The sequence below is a fragment of the Macaca mulatta genome, chromosome 20 (genome assembly GCF_049350105.2).
Source record: "Macaca mulatta isolate MMU2019108-1 chromosome 20, T2T-MMU8v2.0, whole genome shotgun sequence".
NCBI classification, from domain to species: Eukaryota; Metazoa; Chordata; class Mammalia; order Primates; family Cercopithecidae; genus Macaca; species Macaca mulatta.
This window is the reverse complement of record NC_133425.1, coordinates 15,292,525-15,315,136: the sequence shown is the minus strand read 5'-3', so window position 1 is coordinate 15,315,136 and position 22,612 is coordinate 15,292,525. Positions and strand designations below refer to the sequence as shown.

At 35.5% G+C, this 22,612-nt stretch overlaps 1 protein-coding gene across 26 annotated transcripts in view; it reads right to left on the bottom strand.

Annotated features, from left to right (window-relative positions):
- The window catches only part of MRTFB (myocardin related transcription factor B), a 310,684-nt gene that overhangs the window by 112,916 nt on the left and 175,156 nt on the right, over positions 1 to 22,612 (bottom strand). For 12 of the 26 annotated variants that reach the window (XM_077987072.1, XM_077987074.1, XM_077987079.1 and 9 more), the window contains one exon: positions 13,887 to 14,107. In XM_077987072.1, coding sequence (XP_077843198.1) covers positions 13,887 to 14,040 — 154 coding nt within the window. In that variant the 5' untranslated portion in view covers positions 14,041 to 14,107. Of the gene's footprint in view, positions 1 to 2,559; positions 6,509 to 7,060; positions 7,124 to 13,886; positions 14,108 to 22,612 lie in introns of those variants that run through there. The other 14 variants (XM_077987084.1, XM_077987083.1, XM_077987086.1 and 11 more) reach the window with 2 other exon arrangements.

Below are 22,612 nucleotides of genomic sequence, written 5' to 3'. Positions count from 1 at the left end.
ACAAGGTCGGGAAATGTTTGAGCTCCAACCGGCTTGACTGAAATGTCCTCCCTGGGGCACTTAGCAGGGCATGCAGCAGAGATACCTTTAAAGGGGGTCTCCCTGCCACGAATGCTACCCTACATCTTTCCTAAAAAAATTTAAGAAAGGCCTTGAAGGTTATCCAAAAGTAACTTAGCTGCCTACCAAACCAAAGCCCAACTTTCTTTAACTGAAGACAACAAAAACAAATTCCAGACACTCAGTAATGCAACATTCACAAAGTTATATCCAATGAAAAATTACTATACTACTTACACCAGGAAGCAGCAAAATGCAACTCTTAAATAGGAGAAAAATTCATCAATAAAAACAGACCCAGAAGGACAAAAATAAATGAAACTATTAACAGCTACTATAACTATATACAAGTATTTAAAAGAAAACATAAATATAACATGGAGAAACATGGACAGTACAAAAAAGAACAAAATAAAACTTCTAGAGGTAAAACGAAAATAAACTTTTATTGGGTGGGATTAGCTGCATATTAGATATGCATTTTAAAAGATCAGGGAGTACTTGAAAAAAAGAGGTATATCTAATAAGGCACTGTAAAATAAAAATAAAGTAAAATGGGAAAAAAATTAAACAAGGCAAGACAAGAAGAAGTGAGAGAGAACACCTAAGACAAATATATATATATAGAGAGAGAGAGCAAGATGATGGATGATGGATTTGAACTCAATTGTGATGGGCAGCCTTTAGGGTAGTCCCAGGGATCCCTGCCTCCTAGTTTTTATGGCCTTGTATAATCCTCTCCCTTTGAGTAATTTGCTTCTAATCAATCGAACATGGTTAAGTTTAAGGAATGTTACAAAAGATTACCACTCTGTCCTGCCAGAAGACTTCTCTCTTACTGGCTTTCATAAAGAAAGCTGTCATGTTGGAGAGACCCAGGTGGCAAGGAACTGAGGATGGCCTCCAGCCAATGGTCAGCAAGGAACTCAGGCTCTGAGTCCAACAGTCCCAAAGGAACGGAATCTTGCTAAGAGCAATGTTAAGTAAGCTTGGACATGAACCCTTCCCTAATTGAACCTTCAAATGAAACTCTGGCCTTGGCTGACACTCTGATTACAGACTCCTGAGAGACTCTGAGGCAGAGGTACTCAGCTAAGACATGCCTGAATTCCTGACCCACAGAAGCTGTGAGAGAATAAATGCATACTGTGTTTGGCTGTTATGGTTTAAAGTAATTTATTACAAAGCAATAGATAACTATTACACCACATATACCAATAATTACCTTAAATGTAAATGATCTAAATATTGCAATTAAAATTGTAAGAGATTGTCAGACTAGATTTTAAAAAGATTCGGCTCTATGCTATCTATAAGAAACCCACTAATTTTTAAAATTTCTTTTTTCATTTCTACTTTAACAGCAAGCTTATCCTTAATATTTAAAAAATCTTTCAAAAATGGAGATGAGGTCTCACTCTGTCACCAGGCTAGAGTGCAGTAGTGTTATCCTAGTTCACTGCAGCCTCAAACTCCTGGGTTCAAGTGATCCTCCCACCTCAGCCCCTCCAAGTAGCAGGAACTACAGGCATGTGTCATCATGCTTGGCTAATTTTAAAAATTTTTTGTAGAGACAGGGCCTAGCTTTATGGCCCAGGCTGATCTTGAACTCCTGGGTTCAAATGATCTTCTCACCTTGGCCTCCCGAAGTGTTGAAATTACAGGCATGAGCCACAATTTCCGACCAGAAACTCACTTTAAATATAAAGATACAGATGGGTTAAAGGTAAAAGTGTGAGAAAAATATATTTCATGTAGTTGTAAGCACATGACACTTAGAAATAATACATGTTGGTGGCTGGAGTTTTCAACATTCCTCTCTAATTGGTAGAACAAGTAAAAAGAAAATCAATAAAGGTATAGAAGATTTGAACAACTTTATTAATCAACTGAACCTAATTGACATTTATATAACCCTCAAAGGTACATGAAACATTTGGGGTCATTTAAGAAATATATATTTTTTCATGAGAGAATTCATTTTAAATAGTTTCATTGTAATAGTTAAAAACAAAAACCAAAGTATTTTCAAACACCACTGGACTCTGACAGTTATAATTTAAGACTAAGTTCTTGAATTTCTTCAAATGAAAATTTTTTAGTCCTAACTTGTTATGATTGAGTTTAAATTCCATTATCTAGAAAATCCTTCAAATTATAATATTTGGGTATTCAAATAAAATCTTCAACTTTCTGAAGGTACAAGCATTTTCCTTCTCTTGAGGGTTCAGAAAGCACTGAGCAATCCATCAAACAGCTACACGATTTCTATGCACAAACAAGTACAAAAGTATGCAACCAGAGGTTTCATTGGTTCATCCGCAAATTGCTATTTAACCAAATTCCATTTCTTTGAAAAAGATGAAGAGACTAACAAATATAGAGAAATAAAAAAGTTGTTAGAAAACATATTAGAAAAGTAATACTTTTTCATATTAAGATCATGTCTAGTTGAATATCGCTGTTATTCTTGGCTTGAGAGAAACAGTAACACACACGTTTATTTTTTTTAGCAGATTTTATTTATATTTTAAACATCAATCAAGAGCCACACAATTCTCTAGTACAGTCAATAACTCAATAACTAATTTTGACCAATTAAGCAATTTATTATTTCACTTTCATGTCTTTCCACTAAGGAGATCTAAAATATGCTAGGTTAATGACAGGTTATTAGAATATGATAACATGAATTTTATTTTTAGTACTAATTTTGTGAAGCTTGGTTGAGAGCATCATAAATCAATTTACTTGCCTGTGTCCCATTTTTAAACTCTTTCCCAAAATATATTACATTCCTACAACAGAATCAGATATCAAATCTTAAGAAATTTTTGATTGTATAGGACTTTTATTTAGCAGTTAAAACTCTGTTAATTCAATTAAAGAATTCATTTAAAGGATTAAAAAGAAACACACAAAGAAGGAAACAAACCATACAAAATTCCCCAACAAACCTGGTCCTCCCAATGTGGAATGCTGTTCACCCTGGAATTTCATACATGCCACTCACAGACTTCAGATGAGACCACCATGAGGCTGTTAGCAGTTAGGGCTAACTACAAGCCAAATAAATCCTAATTACCCATTTCCTTAAGTTCTCCAGGCTCCAAATCTCTTGGGTTCTGCCCTTCTCATTTATTTTTAGCATTATATTCTTCTTTTTTAAAAAAGAAATGCATAAAAATACACAGTAAAATATTTTAAGAGGATCCAGATTAATTGAAAAACAACTTATAGATCCACCCCCTCTAGTGACCTTAGAGCATCATCTAAACAGCTGCCATTACACCAAGATTTCACAGAAGAACATTCTACAACACCGGAACTGTTTCTGTTTCACATATTCTAAAGGTCACTGTAAAACATATGACATATGTATATCATATGTATATATTTATATATATGCATAAACATATTTTAACATATTTGTTTATACAAAGATAATTTCTAAGTTTATTCAATTTCTTTGTTAAATGATTGGGTTTATAATGAAAAAAACTTAATTTAGAGATGTGATTATGACATAGATTTCCTGGAATCAAAAAGAAAAAGAATTTAGAAGACAACTCAGAACACAAAATCTCTTTAAACATTAAAAATAACTGTTTTATTACTTCAAAATACCAAAAGTCTTCTGTATAGTACTTATCATATATATCAAATGCCTTTTAAAAGAGTCTCAGCAACCATATCTACTATCTTAATCTCTTCAGAACAAGTACATAAGGAGAAAATTCTATAAATCAGTCCTCGATGACAGAGGGTTTGTTTAGGAGTTTACCAAATGGAACAACCCTGCTGGAATTCCTTCAAGTAGCCTGTGAAAATGTCAGAATGGAGTCTGTTTTGGAGGTCATAGTCCCTAGAGAGCTCTGAGTTTTGGCCTGTTTGTCTTTTCACATGCTTTAATATTTGAAAATCCTTTTTTGCAGACACTGACTGATGCCTAGAGAATGCTAGGATTGTGGGAACTGGCAGTACCAACAAGAGACGAACTTCATGGGAAATCAGTGCCCACCGCCTTTGCCCTCTCAGCACTCATCAGATAAGCTGCTCTTCAAATGTTATGAAGGTACACGGTGAGACATTAAGAAACTGAATGTCATTTTGCCTTTTTTAAAAAAAAAAAAAACTTGCAGAAAATGGGAGCAAAAGTCACTGGGACGACAGAAAGAAATGCTAAGTTATAAAACATCATGGTGAAAATTCTGAAAAACTACACTGACTTAGTATGAATTAAAACACAGTTGACCCTTGAACAGCATGACTTTGAACTTCATGGGTCCATATATATTTGGATTTTTTTCAATAAATGTGTTGCAAAAATTTTTGGAGATGTGTGAAAATTTGAAAAAGTTCAGATGAACCACACAGCCTAGAAATATCGAAGGAATTAAGAAAAAGTTAGGTATGTTGTGAATGTATAAACTATATGTGGAAACTAGTCTATTTTGTCATTTACTACCATAAAATATACACAAATCTATTATAAAAAGTTAAAATTTACCAAAACTTACATACACATATAGACCATACGAGGAACCATTTACAGTTGAGCAATGTAAATGAACATAAATCAACTGTAGTGGATATTGTACTACTGTGACAATTTTGCAGTCACCTCCTGTTGCTATCATGGTGAAGCTCAAGAGCTGCGAGTACCGCTGAGAACACCAAGTGAGGCTCACGATCTCCGCGTGAGCAGTTGTCTCTCCAGGAAACGGTGCATGAAGTAAAAAGTAATCTCTTAAGGTTCTCACATATTTTTCATCATGTTTAGTGCAGTACCTTAAACTTTGCATAATGAGACTCCTACGAAGTGCCACTAGTGATTCTGGAGGTGCTCCCAAGAAGCAGAAAAATGTCATGACATTAGAAGAAAAAGTTGAATTGCTTGATATTTACCATAGATTGAGGTCTGCAGCTGCGGTTGCCCACCACTTCAGACAGATGATTCATTTTACAAACACACTGTGTAAACTTCCAGTATTGATAAATACAGTAAAATACTGTAGAAATATCTTCCTCATAATTTCCTTTATTTCTTATGATGAGGTCTTGCTATATATTGTCCAGGCTGGTCTTGAACTCCAGGCTCAAGGGATCTTCCTGAGTAGCTGGCACTATAGCGGGGAGCCACTGACCCAGCTCCTTATGACTTTTCTTAATAACATTTTCTTGTCTCCAGCTTACTTTATTGTAAGAATACAGTACATAATGCATATAACATACATGATATGTGTTAATCAACTGTTTATGTTATAAGGAAGACTGCCAGTCAACAGCAGGCTATCGTTAGATAGGTTTTGAGGGAGCCAAAAGTTATACATGGATTTTTTACTGCAGGGGGGCCTGGTGCCCCAACCCCTACATTGTCCAAGGGTTAACGATACTGCATTCTCAAAATATACATACTAATAAATAAAGTGCTAATTATGTGCCTGTACTATTCTCAATACTTGGTTTAGATTACTTGATCTAATCCTCATAGCAATCTTATGAAACAAATACTAGTGTGATCCCCAGTTTGCAGATAAGGACACTGAGGCAAAGGGAAGGTAACTAATTGGTCCAAATTCACATAGCTAGTAATGGTATAGCTAAGATCTAGGCTTAGGTTGGCTCCAAAGTTGGTGCCTCCATCATGGTATTCTCACATCAGGCATGCAAGGCTGGGTTAATTATAACACGTACTGAGGGCCTAAGATGTGCCATGTATGTGCTAGACACTTTAGATGCTTTATTTTATTCAATCTTCCCAACAATCCAGGAGGCATATGTAAGATTATTCCGACTATGGCTTTGAGGCGCCTGCCACCACACATTTAGTGCAACAGAGCAGGCTCTTGCTAGGCTTAACTCTATAGCCCTCCTTCTTTAAAACTAGGTTCTTCTTTTCAGTTATCCACAAGAATCATCTCCAATTATTTTTCTGTATACAGTCAGGGAAAAGTCTTTTAAAGATCTTTGTGTAACAAGTTTATGAGAATATACTATATCATAAACTTTCAACATTGTACTAGAGGCTTAAAAATCTAAGAATTATTTTAGAGTAAGAGTCACAATGATCATTCAATAAATGTTTGCGAACAATAATTTTAAAAAGTATCATTTCCATTCTTGAAATATCAATTTTTTAATACTTTGGGAGAGCAGAGTATTCTGATACAGCAAACTTTTCCTTCCTATAATATGTGACAGTGGTTTGATCAAGCAGTCCAAGTAACATTCTTCTTAACTGCTATGTCAGGATCAAGGCTTCTGTCAAAGAGGGTCTTCTATTTTGTAGCTACAAATCGCAAATCGGCAGAGAGTGCTGACCAACTGTAACACTTGTCAGTTTTTAAACTTAGACTATGAGAACCAAAGGCAAGCTGTGAATCAGACTTTTTGCTTTTCTTGTTATGTCTTCATTAAACGCAGAGGCCATATATCAAAAATTTAACTGGTGAAATAGACACCCAATGATTAGCATTATCTTAATGGAAACAACAACACAAATACCATAAAAATATGAATTTGGGCTTTAAAAAGAGCTGAAAATTGTCTTTTAACTGACAGTTTGATGCTATCATAAAAATGTTAACACATACCTGCCAACCCTTAAAAACCATCAATAGAAACTACATATTCTAAATTAGACACATTATTTTTGAGAATAACAAATATGTCAATTACTCTCTTTAAATACGGCAGGAAAGTCTGACTAATTGAGAGAGCTGGCAAGTATGTTTACTAATACAGCTGTGAGGTCTGTATTAAACAGCAACACCACTAATTTGTATCTAAGGAAAATTCCACTGGTTAGCTGAGATGGAAGTTATCTTCCATGCTTTCTGTTTCTGCTGCCCAATGAATAGCACATGGCAAACATGACAATGAGATATAAGAACACACGATGTAATGAAGAAGGGCCGCAGGGAGACACATGGGCTGGAGGCTGCTGTACGGATGTCATAATGGGCAAGCTGTGACACAGAGCGCGCCTTAGACTTACCCATGCTCACAGACTGAGTCAGCAGAGGAGACTGAAGTCCTGACTCCCAAAAGACTACACTTCCTGTCAATAATAGTGAGGGCAGTCGGTGAGGGCAGGAGAGCCAACGTACGGATTAATGAAAGGAGTCAGAAAAACATGATATTTGCTAATTAGTCTAGGTAATTATTAATTACAAGCCAAAGAGAAAATTCCAACACATTTGTCACTTTAACATATCAGTCTTACTGTTTTCCGTCACAAGAGTACTTTATTATTGATGTCTTAAAATGTAAGCAAAGTAACAAAAATTGTCATGGATCACTTTTTTTAAGTACATTCCCTGTATTTACTGGCTCTTCTATAGGTATGGTAGAGAACAGGTGTCCAAAACGATCTTTTCTCTTTTTTAGCTACAAGAGGTCCCTGTGACTGAATTACGTGGCAGACATAAGTAAATGGAGCCCCACTTTAATTTTCCTAAGTCTCTCAGTCCAGTAGAGGAACTAATTATAAGCTAATTACTTAATTCCACAAAGTCTTGTGAGGTCTAAGTAGCTACGAGGTTATAGGTGAGTCATACTTATTAAACTAATCATTTATATTATGTATATTATCTTTTATAATTGCTTTCTGAGGAACAGCAAAGACTATTTCTTAATAAATTTGTTTTAGTTTATTCACTGGTCCAATGTGTAATATAAATGATATGGTTGGCTCTACTTTTATGAAAATTATCTCAATCTATATAGAAAATAATGTACTTCTGTGACTTCAGTAACTATAGAAAAGTCATCTAAAATGTTAAGTAAACATAAAACAAGTAAACAAGTTTAAGATGATGTGGTCTCCTCATCGGTTGAAACTGCTAATTACTATTATGTTTTAAATCTTACTGTTAATAAATGTGTTCATTGTGATGCCCCTAGGGTATTTCAACAAAAGGACACAATTTAAAGACTAAATAAATTACTCAAAATGAGCTTCAGGGGTGCTGTAATAGGGTCCATGGTCTTGCTGATGCACAAAGCTTCATCCACCCCTCATCGATAACTAAAGCAAGCCCATGTTAGCATTCTGATGCTGCTACTCCAGCAGGAGAGCAAACTCACTGCCAGCTACAAATGGGAGAAAGTAAAGGTACACACAGCCCCTCCCTCGCTCCAAACACACTGCATGGGTGTGTTCTGCAACGCACTGAAGCAAACAAAATCCTCAGTAACAACAAAAACTGTCTAAATAAGACACTAGAAAAATAGAAGGCAGACAGAGTTACAGGTGCTTCTTTACACTGTGAATCAAAACATACTAATAGGAGACATTATAAAGGTTATTATGAAAGAGAATACCTCACCCTTAAGGTACTTACAAGGCTTCTTTTTCATTTTGAAGAGATTTTCACAAACAAAAAGAGTATGAGAGCTGCCACAATTAAGAATTTCATTTGCAGTTGTCAGGAGGCTTATAGCTTGCTTTTAAAGCTATAATTGTGTTTAGTATAAATCCTAAAGCCCAATTTTAAAAAATATTATTTTAAAACAACTAAGGAAAATTATATTCAGAGTATATACTTCTCTTCTCAGTGTAAGTACTCTAACTCCTGAAAGCAGGAAAATAAGTTACTTATCAGAATGTTTACTGATGTCCTTGAGAATTACATGAAACACTCCACATCCTAAATATGTTAACAGCAAAGTCAATGACAAGATTTTAGAGAAATTTATTCATTTCTATTACTTCCAGTTACAGAAAGGGAAAGCAAGAATTCCACAGCTCTGTCTTGGCTACTGAGCATCTATTTGTTTCCTGCTCGTTTATGACACTATGACAACTTTGTCTGGCTATCCGCTCCACAGTAAAGTAGAAATTTCCTCTCTCTTCCTCACCAATCTCCATTCATTCATTATACTAGCTCACCTACGGCCTCAAGAAACCAGTTTTGCCCAAGACAAATGCTCAATGCCACCGTGTATTTCCAGATACTTGGATCAACAGTAAGCCCAGCAGGTTAATGAGAAGCAGGGAAATGCTCTCAAAGTAAAACCCCCAAAAAAGGCCAGCTGTAAATATATGCCATTCATTTTCTATTGTGTAAGGCAAGCAGTTTTCTTTGGCTGGGTTCCATGGCTAGGCAAAGTTCACCTGACTGTCTGCAAACATGTTAATACACGTATTGAAACCAAAGCAAAGAGCCATCTTGGGTTCCCTTGTGTGCAGCAAACTTCTGAATAAATTATTTTCTCTCTAGTAAGTGATCATTTCAAGAACTGAAAAAGAGATTATCTAAAATTATTCAGTATAAATTTAATGGATGGAAAATCTTAGAAGAAAAGATTTCAAGATGGGATTATAAGCTCAAAACTCTAACAACTGCAGTAACTAGTAATACCAAAGTTTAAAATAAGAACGGCAAATGTCATTCCTCTTTATTGAGGCCTAAAACACACTGACTACTTCATAGTAAACAGAATTTGAAAAAGCCTTTTAGTTCAGGAAGAGGGAGGTAGATGATACTGATTTTACAAAAGTCTAAATCGGCTGGCCTGTGCTGTTTCTGTGACCACATAAACATGACATGACTGCTCCTCACCTTCAAAATACCTGGACTCAAGACATACCATCAAGTATTGAAATATCAGTTTTTAAAAATGAAAATCTATATTAACGTCTCTGCTTACTCTGTAATAATACTGGCAATGACTTAAAAGCTTAAATTCACCAGCCAGCATCCCTGAGGGTTGCTCTGCCTTCAGCTTACTGGTCTTGCACACAAGCTCAGGAAGGAACAGCTTCTCCCGCAGGGTCCCCTCAGAGTGTAGGCACAGGCAAAGGGCTGCAGCTCTTTCAGTGATGTTGTTTCTACCCACTTTGTCTTTCCTTGCTGAGCTTTTCCAGTTTAAACACTAAAGTCCTATTCCTTTGACTAGTTTCCTTTTTATTCCCAGTCTGCTCATGTGAAGGAATGTAAATAGTGAAAAAGATGGATCTAACATGTACTTAAAATGTCAAAATGAAGCTCAATCCCCTGTATACGCATTGTTTTAGTAAAGGTAGACTATGCATGTGTTTCTGTATATCCATTTTCCTTCATTAAGGCCTCACTTGTTAGGAAAAGTTAATTGCTTAAATATGGCTGCTTTACTTTTGAGGTACTATTTTGGTCACATTCAAGGGTAAAGGAAAATCCCAGCTTCTCTTTACTAAGTATCTCCCCTGTGTGCCCCAATAGTGGGAATATCCTGCAGCTCCACTATCGTCAGTAACATAAATATGAATGTAAAACAAGGGAAGATCCTGGAATCATTACTTAAACGTCAACTTCATTTTCCTTGTAAAGTGTATTTATAAACTATTATATATTACCCATTAGACACTAATCCCAAACTGAAATATCTCCATTTTTTCCTCAACAGAAAATAATTCTAGTAAGTGAAATTCAAATGTTTAGGAATAACAATAAAACACAATCACCAAAAAAATCTGACTTCATTTATTTCATAATATCTAAACAATAGTTCGTATTGATTAATTCTGATGCCAACAACTGCATTTTGTATGAGTTAAACATTGCATTAAGAAGACCTAAAACATGAAGAACATGCCTGGAAAAAATCATTAAAGTAAGAATGTTACGGTCTTTTCATCTATACATTACTTGATGTGAATATACTCTGCTCACATAACTGTCAAAAACTTAGATTTAAAAATTTTTTAATATATTTGCTTTTATTTTGAAACTGACAAAAATTATATGTATTTACCATGTCCTTTTTATGAAATATGTATATACTGTGGAATCGCTCGATTGAATTAACGTATCATTACTTCAAATGTTTACTATTTTTTTTCATGATGACAACACTTAAAATCTACTATCTTAGCAATTTTCAATACAATACATTGTTATTAACCTAGGTTACCATGTTGTGCAATAAATCTCTTGAACTTATTCCTCCTATCTAACTGAAATTTTGTATCCTTTGACCAGCATTTCCCCAAAAACCTAGATTTCTGACAGCCAAATAAAGATGTCTTTTATGCCTCGGAATGTATATGCAAATTAGGTTAATATATCATAAGCCTGAAATTGTATGTCTGAATATAAAATAAGGCTTCTATAATAACTTCCTGAAGTCATTTATTAGAAAAGAGGGAACAATCTCATAGTGGAGTCTTTGCACGGCGTCTCAGAATGAGATATTCTTTCATTTACTTCATATTGAACAAAAAAGGACTCTTGAAGAAAACACACTGGCTTAAAAACCAACTTCATTTGAAGCTATTTTCAGGTTTACAGAAATATTTTAATCAGAATCAGAAAAAAAAGGAAGAGAGAAAAAAATCAATACATTATTCCCAGTTAAAACCTTAAAATTCAAAGTGTTGGGTGTTGTTACAAAGCAGCCGTTTAAAAACTGCTTTTTAAAAAGTAGTCAAATATTATTCTCTCAGAAAGAACACTAGTAACAGTTATTTCTGGGAAAGTAACTGCAGGTTACCTCCCAGATTGGGAGGGTAACTACTTTTCACTACGTAATCATAACATTTTAAACCACATGAATACATTATCTGCTTAAAAAAGGGCAAAATTCTAAAACAGAAACTAGACCCCATAAAATGTAACAACCAATGACAAATCAAACAAGTATTATGTTATGGAGATTATGAGTATATAACTAAGACAATTTAAAAAAAACTTTTTTGTGAATGGTACTTGTGATTTAGACATTAAATTTTCAGTGCCAAATCATGCACATGTTACAGAGCTGCTGTAACTCAAACCAAAGAGACAGAAATGAAGATGCACCCTGGAAATTAGTGCCAGATGGATGATGCACAGGGATTCTACTGCTGATAAAAACACTGACCACAAAGATTCACATATACACTTTGAGTAGGATGGTTTTATGAACAATGAGAGTAGTTAAAGCAATCCTACATTACTGCAATGCTTCATAAAATGTAACTACATTAATAAATTAAAATTTTTACCATTTAATCTACTTCCTTAAAAGTTTATAAGGGGAGAATGCTCTATAGTTGGGCTTACCACCTTATATTGTGGCATACATATTAACATTTTGCTGCAAATGACCATAAAGGATAGAGTCTCCTCACACTTCCCTCGCCATTACAGAAGACCAGTATTGTGCACAACTGTGTATTCTGATTTTATAACAGTTCAACTCTTATTTTCTTTCAGGGTAATAATTTGGACATTATACTGGTCCAAGTGTACTGTGTAAATCTGATCACACTTAGTCATGTTTCAGTAAATGTGGCTATATTCTCTCAGCCACTGTCTAAGGTAAATCTGGGTTCTTAAAAGATAGAATGTTTAACCCGGGCGCTGTGGCTCATGACTGCAATCCTAGCACTTTGGGAGGCTGAGGCGGGTGGATCACGAGGTCAGGAGATGGAAACCATTCTGGCTAACACACTGAGACCCCGTCTCTCTACTAAAAATACAAAAAATTAGCTGGGTGTAGTGGCAGGCGCCTGTAGTCTCAGCTACTCAGGAGGCTGAGGCAGGAGAATGGCATGAGCCTGGGAGGCGGAGCTTGCAGTGAGCCAAGATCATGCCACTGCACTCCAGGCTGGATGACAGAGCGAGACACCGTCTCAAAAAAAAATAAATAAATAAATAAATAAATAAATAAATAAATAAAATAAAAGATGGAAGGTTTAAAAGCCATCACCAGTGAGTTAACCACAGCATCCTGAAGGTTTGATGGCACCTAAGCTAAGATGCTGCTTTAAACCTATCAAAATGGTCAAGGGCTGTGCGTAGCAACAAGATTCAGATACAAAGCAAAACATATTTTATTTGAAGGAGAACAAGTACACACCAAAGACATGTACTAAAGGCCTAACAAGAGTGGTATATGTATGGTTTTTTTAATCCATTTTCCTAAATAAGGTAAGTCCAATAAGTAGGAGGACTGGAAAACACTCAGCACCCAGGAAAATATGTGACAAGGTACATAGTGAGGTACTCTGCAGGGAAAGCAGTTTTATTTCTTCTGGCTTTTAAAAAATTGAAATTTACAAATATACTTGTGAGTGTAGGACTCATCAGAACTGTGGAAGGTATAGTAATTCCAGAAAAAATCCTTAATTCTGTTTTTTAATGTGTATGCTTAGAGTGTTTGTAAATTTTAACATTACTTTGTATTTGTTAGATTTTATATCTCAAGCATTAAAAGTATATGTCATCTGTCTCTATTTGTTTATGTTTAAAATTGACAGTATTGTGTCTTCTGGAGACTCTGGAATATCTCTGTGAGTGATGAAAATTTCCTGAACAGACAATGAATAGAAAATATTCATTTTGTAGACAAAGATGAGGCAGCCAAAGACTGAGCCATATTGGCTATATCCATACCTATTAACATAATAAATACTCAAATAAGAAGTTCCTGACTTCTTAGTCATCACTGAGACAGCTTTGCCACTTCTGAAATTAAGGTGCAACACACCGGAGATGGAGAAAGTAGGAGGAGAATGTAGTCATATCCACAATCTATTTCCCTGGCATCAGCACAGGAACCTACTTTCCAATGCCATTCCAGCATGAAATCATCTGCTTGTGCTAAAATGGCTGAATCTAAAGTTTATTTCCAAAGGTAACGTCACTACCAAAGATACTTGCTGGGAAAATAATGAAAGAAATGGATGGAAAGTGAAATTCCGCCTGTTATTAAAAACCATCCAGTACTTCTATAGGGTTCTCCTCCATGACAGACTGCTGAACTGACCAAAATACTACTACCAAACAGGAACAAACTGGGCTCCCAAAGAGGGGAAATCTTTAAATCAAAGATCCCATTGCACAAGCTGAACTCACCATTTTTCCTTTCGTTCAGAGGGGGTAAGTTTTGACTGGACTGCAAGGAGAGTTCCTGGAATTCATGAGCCACAGCTTCACTCTGAGGACTCGGAGCAAGATGGGCTAAAGGTCCCACTTCATCCTCGGTGTCTATCGCCCCTGTGTGATCCATTGTGTTCCAGCCACTGGCAACAGGGAGTGCAAGACGCCTCTCAAATGTGGCCAAAATACTGAAGACACTGCCAAAATAAAGAATGTGTAAAGAGATGGTGTAGTTACCTTTCTCCAATTTGCACAAAAGTATTAAAATGGGAATCCTGGGTTCTAGTCCAATTTTACTGCTGTATGGTCACACTAATCCATTTACCCTCTCTGGACCTCAGGTTCTTTATCTAACAGGAATAAAATACTTCCCACTTAAAAACAAGCAATTACGAGGTAAATAAAAGTTGAAATATATTTTGTATATTTTTTAATACCACAAATTAAAGAAAGTCATAGCCACTGGTGGCACTAAAGATTTAATGCATGCTAAAATGAAAACACAGTCAACAAATACTGATGAAAACAAGCAGTCTGGCTTGAAAATTCATCTTAATTCCTACATATCAAGCAAGTTTAAATTAGTCAACATTCACAGCAACCAGTAAGGTTTCAGATAATAACTTCCATCAGCCTGAGTCTCAGGGTGAGAACAACAGAAAACAGAGCTTTCAGCTAACCCACAGTGGACATACGGTTCATGACAAAGAAACAAACTTTTAAGTCACTGAAATTTGGGGTTGTTATCACAGTAAAACCTGGCTCATTCTGACTGATATGAAAATCGGCAACAGAAGTACCAAAGATACATCAAAAATTCTAAACATGTGACACTGGCTTAAGGACTACAAAGTGGGCAGCAGAAAACTGTTACTGGAGGCTAGAAGGATGGTCAGTCCCTGTTATGGCAGTGGCAAAACATTCGATCAAATTCTTTGCTGTCTGCTTATTTAGTAGCATTTCATAGCACAGTGTGTTCATCCTTTCACCTACTGATGGACATCTGGGTTTTTTCCAGTCTTTGACTATTACAAATAAGGATGCTACAAATGCTCCTGCACAGGTATCTATATGGACACATGCTTTCACTTCTCTTGGGTAAATACCAAATATCCAAATGGTAAATACCAAGATTGTATTTACCCAAGAGAAGTGAAAGCACGTATCCATATGGATACTTGTACAGGAGTGAAATGGCTGGATCACATGGCAGTTCTATGTGTAAATTTTTAAGAAATTGACAAACTGTCTTCTAAAGTGGTTGTACCACTTTACATTCTTACAAGCAGGGTATGAGAACTCCAGTTGTTCCACATCCTTGGTACTTCATATGGTCAGTCTTTTCCATTTCAGTCACTTTAATGGGCAAGTAGTATCTCTTTGTGGTTTTAATTTGCATTTCCTGAGTGACTAATGATGTTGAGCATCTTTTAATTTGCCATCCCTGTATCTTCTTTGTCTAAGTATCTGAGCAAATATTTCTTTTTTTAAATTAGGTGGTTTATTTTCTTATTATTGAGTTTTCAGAGTTTTAAAAATATATTTTGGACACAAGTGCTTTATCAGATACATGATTTACAAGTATTTTATCCCAGGCTATTTTGCATGTTCTTAATAGTGTTTTATGAAAAATATTTTTAATTTGATGAAATCCACTATTGATCAATTTTTTTTCTTTTATGGATAACGTTTTTGTTGCTGTAGCTAATAAATCTTTGATTAGCTCAAGGTAATAAAGATTACTTCCTGTTTTCTTCTAGATCTAGTTTTATGTTTTACATTTAAGTCTACGATCCATTTTGAGTCAATTTTTATTTCTGCAGTGAAATATGAGTCAACTTTTTTTCAGGATTTTTTGGCATATGTATATCTGATTGTTCTATCATCATTTGTTGACAAGACTGTCTTTATTAAGTTGCCTTTGCACCTTTGCTGGAATTCAACTGAGTATGCATAAATAGATCTATTACTTCACTTTCTATTTAGTTTCCAAAAACGAGTGAGCCACAAAGTGGGGTGGGGGGCAGGTGTATGCACTGTGCTCCAAGTCTCTGGCTGATCCCTAAACTATATACATGGAGGGCAGACTTCATGCAGCCCAGCTAAGGCAAAAAGAACTGAACTGAGATCTCTGGTGCTGCCCACCAAAGAAAAGCCAGCTTGCAAGAGTTCAGCAAAGTTAACTGCCTGCTCTTAACAAAACACCACTCTTAAGAAGGAACCTAACAGAATCTAGAGTCTCTACAACTGTCAATCTGAATTACATATTCAATGGAAATATCCTTTAATAATGAAGGCAAAATTGTCACCAGGAGATCCACACTACAAGAAATTCTTTAAAAACTGACTGAAGAGAAGTGATACCAGATAAAAACTTAGATTTCAGAAATGGAAAGCATCAGAAACAGTAAATATGTAGATAAAAAAACTAAAGACTAGCTTTTCTTCTGAATTTCTATATTATTAGCATTCAAAGCAAAAATTTTAACACCCTGTTGTGAGGTTTACACTACATGTAGATGTAATATATGTGACAACTATGGCATAAAAGATGAAAGAGGGGTATGTTCAGTGTCTTTACTTTTCCATATATCATAAGAGAACAGTGTAATTTTAGCTTTAAGTAGACTGAGAAGATCATATACAATTACTTAAAACAACTGTTTAAAAAATACAAATAGTTTTAGCTAAAACATCGCAGGGATATTAAAATAGCATTCTTAAAAATACCCAATTAACCCAAAAGAAGGAAAACATGAATAACTAAAAAGAGATGGGACAAGCAGAAAACAAACAGCAAAACAGACCTAAATCCAACCTTATCAATAATTACATTAAATGTAAATGATCTCAACACTCCAATTAAAAGAGACAGAATAAATTTTTAAAAGTCTATAAATGTATGCATATAAGTGACATACTTTAAATATGGAGACACAATTAGGGTGGAAAATGGATAGAAAAAAGACAGGTCATGCAAACAGGAATTCCAAGAAGCCTGTGATGACTATTATTATTATCAAATAAAGTAGACTTCAGAAAAGATGTCAGGTGAATCTGCATGACAAATTACTTATTTCACTAAGGAATATTAAAATACAACTCCTAGACTTTTTCAAAACTATGAATTTTCATTTCAAATTATTTATTCATACAAAATAAAATCTGTTCACATCAAATTAATTCTAAGATACAAGTACCATAATGCCCTTATAATGGAAAGATGTACAAGCTCCGAACATCGGTGCTAATGATTTGGAAGATCCTTTAGGCACAGATTAAAAAAAAATATTTTCACGCAGTATTATCTGTTCTACATACTGAAGAATTTTTTCAACCTATTATGGCTTGACTTTATGCTCACCTTAAACTCCCACACATCCCTCCCAATTATGAAAATTATAAGCTAAGGAAATCTTTATAAAATGTAGCAAAGGCAAATACTAAGTTTTCAAAAAATTTTAACTTAATATTCATGAACATTTTTGAGAGAGTATAGACTAAATCTACTCTGAGATTTTGCAAGCTGTCACCTTAAAGTCTACTTAACTACTTGATGCTTTTCTTTTGAAAATAAGATCCAATATCAAATATAAAATTGACTACTCTCTGTATAGTAGTCAATAATTGAGATATTAAAGAAATGGCATTAGAACAGATTATTTCATTGGGCCATAATTTAGTTACAGAAGTAAAACAATCATTTAGCTTTCACTGGACAAACTGTGATAAAATATTAATTCATCTAGAACTGACAGCATGAATGAAGAAAGTTACTATCTTACAAATTCCAATAACATAACTGCAGCTCAAAATGAAACAAAGCCAACATTTATCCAGCACTAAGTACAAGTACAGCGTAATACTGGAAGATCAACCTGGGATACAACTTCTCTCAAAAAACAAACCAGTTCATTGTGAGATACTATGCCAGAGGTAGGGGAAAAAAATACAGGGAAAAAAAAAAAAACCCAAGAGGCATTACACTTTCATTTTTCATCTATTCATTCACTAATTTTTTTGAATGGAGTCAAGATAGAACCAGTAATAATTATCTTATATTTTAAAATATACTGGTCTATTGGGCTAAGAAAGTCCCCAAATCAGTGCTAACATGTGTTCACAAGTGCTTCTCAACTCTCCTCACAATATAATAATTTGGGGAGGTTTAAAAAAAAAAAATCCCTGATGGGTAGGGGTTGTTGGCAGGGAATCTCCAGAGATTCTGCTACAATTGGTTTGGGACAGAGTGATCCTACTGTGTACCAAGCATTGAGAATCACTGGTATAGCAGAACCTCTCATCTTATACAGAGAATAAATCATTTGCCCAATGAGTGGGAAGAGAGGTCAAAGGCAATTATTAATACACATGTAAAAAACAGTAGAATACAAATAGGGTAAGTAGGTACCAGGTGCTATTTAGGAACTTTTTTTTTTCTTTTTTTTTTTTTTTGAGATGGAGTCTCGCTGTGTCACCCAGGCTGGAGTGCAGTGGTACAATCGTGGTTCACTGCAGCCTCCACCTCCCAGGTTTAAGTGATTCTCGTGCCTCAGCCTCCCAAGTAGTTGGGATTACAGGTACCACCACCACGCCTGGCTAATTTTTGTATTTTTAGTAGAGACAGGGATCTCACCTTGTTGGCCAGGCTTGTCTCGAACTCCTGACCTCAAGTGATCCACCCGCCTTGGCATCCCAAAGTGCTAGAATTACAGGCATGAGCTACCGCACCCGGCCTCTATTTAGGAACCTAAAGAATTAAACGTCTAATTGTATTTGGGTAAGTTAGGGAAGTCTTCAAGGATGAGTAGGAGTTCACCAGGCACAGAGTTCTTATCATCAGTAAAAGGAAAGCAGCACAAACAGAGATCACCTAACAGCAAAAAGTTGGATGGGGCCAGTGTAGAGGGCATGACACAGAGTGGTAGAAGATAAGGCTGCTGCAGTAAAGCACAATTGTAAAGGAATGTGGACTCTAAAAACCAGTGATATGATTGATTTTGTATGTAAAAAGATAATTCTGACAGAGGTCAGTTACTGATAAAGTCTCATGCTGAAATGCTGAGGAACGAAGACAGTGGAAATGCAGAAACAGGAATAAATTCCAATATAGTCATGCTTAACGACAGGGATACACTGTGAGAAATGCTTTGCTAAGATTATTTTGTTTTGTGCACATCACAGTGTGCACTTACACAACCCTAGATGGTATAGCCTACTACACTCCTAGGCTGCAGGTCATAGCCTATAGCTCTTAGGCCACAAAAACCTGTATAGCACGTTACTGTGTTGAATGCTGCAGGTGACTTTAACACAGTGGTAAGTATGTGTGTCTCTAGACATAGAAAAGGTACAGGAAAAATAAAGCATTATAACTGTATGGGACCAATGTTACATGGTGCATGATTGTATTATTGAAGAGACAAAATGTCAAGGCTTGAGGATGGCCCATTTGCAAGGTAGAGATTAAAGAGTTGAGGATGGCTGAGGTTTCCAGATTTGGGCAGCTGGAAAGGCTGGCGGTATCATTAACACCAAGGCAGGAATGAGTACTGAGGGGCTACTCACAAAGAGTGTTCACTTGGAGAAACTACAGGTCCCCAAGGCCAGAATGCTGAAAAAAGGGTGTGGCTGGAGAGATAGCCATTTGACTTCAGGCAAGTCATTTCTCTCTTAGAGACCTAGTTTCCTAATTTAAAAAAATGGGAATGACAACTGAAAAGAAGAGATGGGAAGAATATTTACTCAGCTTGATGCTAAATCTAATCTAGACTTTCCTTAATTTTGCCCTAATGACCCCTCTCTGGGTATCAACATTTCCATTTTATAGATGTGAAAGCCAAGGCTTGGAAAGATTAAACAAAATTAAGAGACTAACATCAAAGCCACGTTTCCAACTTCAGAGCTCATATTCCTGCCCTGATAACATGGTATGTATGTGCCAAAATGCAAATAAATTGGAGCAAAGAACTGGGAGAGAGAGATGTTGGGGAGTGAGGTGGAGGGAGATGGGAAAGAGGGACACAAGGTTGTGAAAAAAATTCATTTGTACAAATCCTTAACACGTGTACTGAAGGCCTACATTATTAGGCACTGTGCTGGGCACTGGGCTTCCAATGATGAATCATTCATGATCCCTGCTCTCAAAGGGGGTGAGACCTAGTCAAACAGGCAGTTACCACACTTTAGTGCTTAACAGGCGCTTTATGGCCGATGAAGGAAACCCTCTCCTCTCATTCCATTTTGCAAAATGCTGAAAGCGTGACTGGAATTAAACTTCAGAGAGGTAGCAGATGCACTACATACAAACAGGACATCTTTTTGATGTTAGGTTACAATTCTTTCAAATAAACAACTTCTAAGTACAGTTTTTATTTGTAGCTGTTGGATTTTTATGTGTAGCCATTAAGTATACAGAAAAAATGTACTATAAAAATAGCAAATACTGACAATACGCTGTATAGAAAAAGTTATATAACATTCCTGTGCTGGAAGTGGTATTACAGTTCTAAGAATGCCAACGTGAGGATTTAACTTGTTCACTAGAGGAATAACTTTCAAATGAACACAACATAGAGCAAACTGCACACTAACCCTCCAACATGATACATTCTTAGTAAGTACTGTAACACTTGAGTAAACACCATTTTTTGAAATATTCATTATAATCCATCTATAAAAATTTGAACTAGCAAAAGTTTCAAACACACGTAGCTTTTAAATTACTACATAAAAAGACAAGGAATTAGAAAATATTATTTATTCTCCAAGTAAAATGGCCCAAACCCAAGTCTTTTCAGTTTGAACAACTGTGTTTTTATGTGTATTCATAATGAATGAATTTCAGAGAATAAGAATTGATTAGAGGATTAATTTTAAGCAAGGATGATTTCCATATTTAGCAAATATTGAGTTAAAAGCAAACTGTAATTTTGTTGAATTATAATTAGCATGATTTAAATAAGTAAATGTTTACAAACAGAGTAAACAAATATTTTATTTAACAGATAAAAAATATATTGTTCTCCTATTTCCAAGTTCTCTAAGGCAAGGAGAAAAAGCAGAAGGGAAGAGGACAAAGGGAAGAGATGAAAGAAAGAAAGGGAAAGAGAAAGGGAAACTAAAAAAAGGGAAGACTTTGTTTTCCAGTGTCTAACTTTTGCTATTAGCAATCAATGGAATTTAAATTTACATTTAAAATACATGAAAAAAATGAAGTTTGATTTACTTGTCTCAGACACTATGACTAATTAAGTGCAGCAGTGGGACCATGAGTCCCCTCATTTGTAATCCTGTTCTTTGGCACTTAATTAGCTAGAGTCAGAAACCCTGACCAATCATGCCAGTTAGTTGGTAAACTGAAAAACTAAGTTTAAAGAGGAGTCATTAAAAATGATAAGCACAAATCTGAAAACATTCTTCTTGAATTAGGGTACATAAATGTCAGTTCATTTGCCAGCCTTCTGATACAGGGTCAAGGCGATCTCTTGTCTCTTTGCAGATGTGCTGGTCTTCTGGCATAAGCCACCACTGTCTATGACTTCGAGTTTTTGCTTCTTCAAAGTGGAGTAAAAATTGAAAAGATTCCGAGTACAGACTGCATCTATATTTTACAATTTTAACCCAATATTTTTAGTTTCTCACCCATACCTGATATACTGTAGTATCATTTAAGCAACATATCTTTGTTTCTAAACATATAAATATTTTTGCATTCATATTTTGTCAGTTTACATAATATTTAGTTAAATTACTACAACTAGCATAAACACATTTAGGAACAAACACAGCTGACTTCTGGTTAGGACACAAGTCAATTAGTCAGAACAGAACTACATCACCAGATTTTAGCACACCTCCTGGCCATAACCACTCAGCATGTCCTGAAACAAAGGGAATGGAGAGAGTTGGTAATCCAAAAAGCTGGTCAAGTGGAGGATGGCTAACAGAGCTTCTGCCACTAAGCATTGAAAAAAATATGTTAATTTCAGGGGCATCTCAAATCAGAAACCTGGGTCTTAGGTTTTCTGGAGTCTGTTAATACAAATTACAACTAAGATATTATTTCATTACTGTTTAACTTCTTGTAAAATGTGTTAATATTGTACTCTTGAGACAACAGCTCAGAGTACGTACCAAATAAAAGTTAATCTTCAGAGTTTCACAAAAGCACTTTAGCAGGTAGTAGAACTATAAGTTTCTAACACTGTTAGTTAAACATGAGATCATCTATTCTAATTTTATCAAAGTCCTTCAAAATACTTTTGGGTTCTTAACCATCTTAAAAGTGTAAAATCTGGTAGTCTTTTAATGTATTCAGAAGGTGTGTAACCATCACTATCCAAATCCAGAACATACTCATCACATCTAAAAAAAAAAAAAAAATCCTGCACCCATCAGCACAGCAGTCATTTCTTAATCTCTCCCTCAGCCCCTGGCAACCACTAATCTACTTTCTGTCTCTATGGATTTGCCTGTCCCAGACATTTCACATAAACAGAATCATAGAATATGTGGCCTTTTGTGTGTATCTTCTTTCGTTTAACATATTTTCAAGATTCAGCTATATTGTCCAAGTATCAATATTTTACTCCTTTTTATGGTTGAGTAATATTTCATTGTATGAATTTACCACCCTTTGTTTACCCATTCATCAGATTCGGTAGACTTTGGATTGTTTCTATCTTTTGGCTACTACGAAT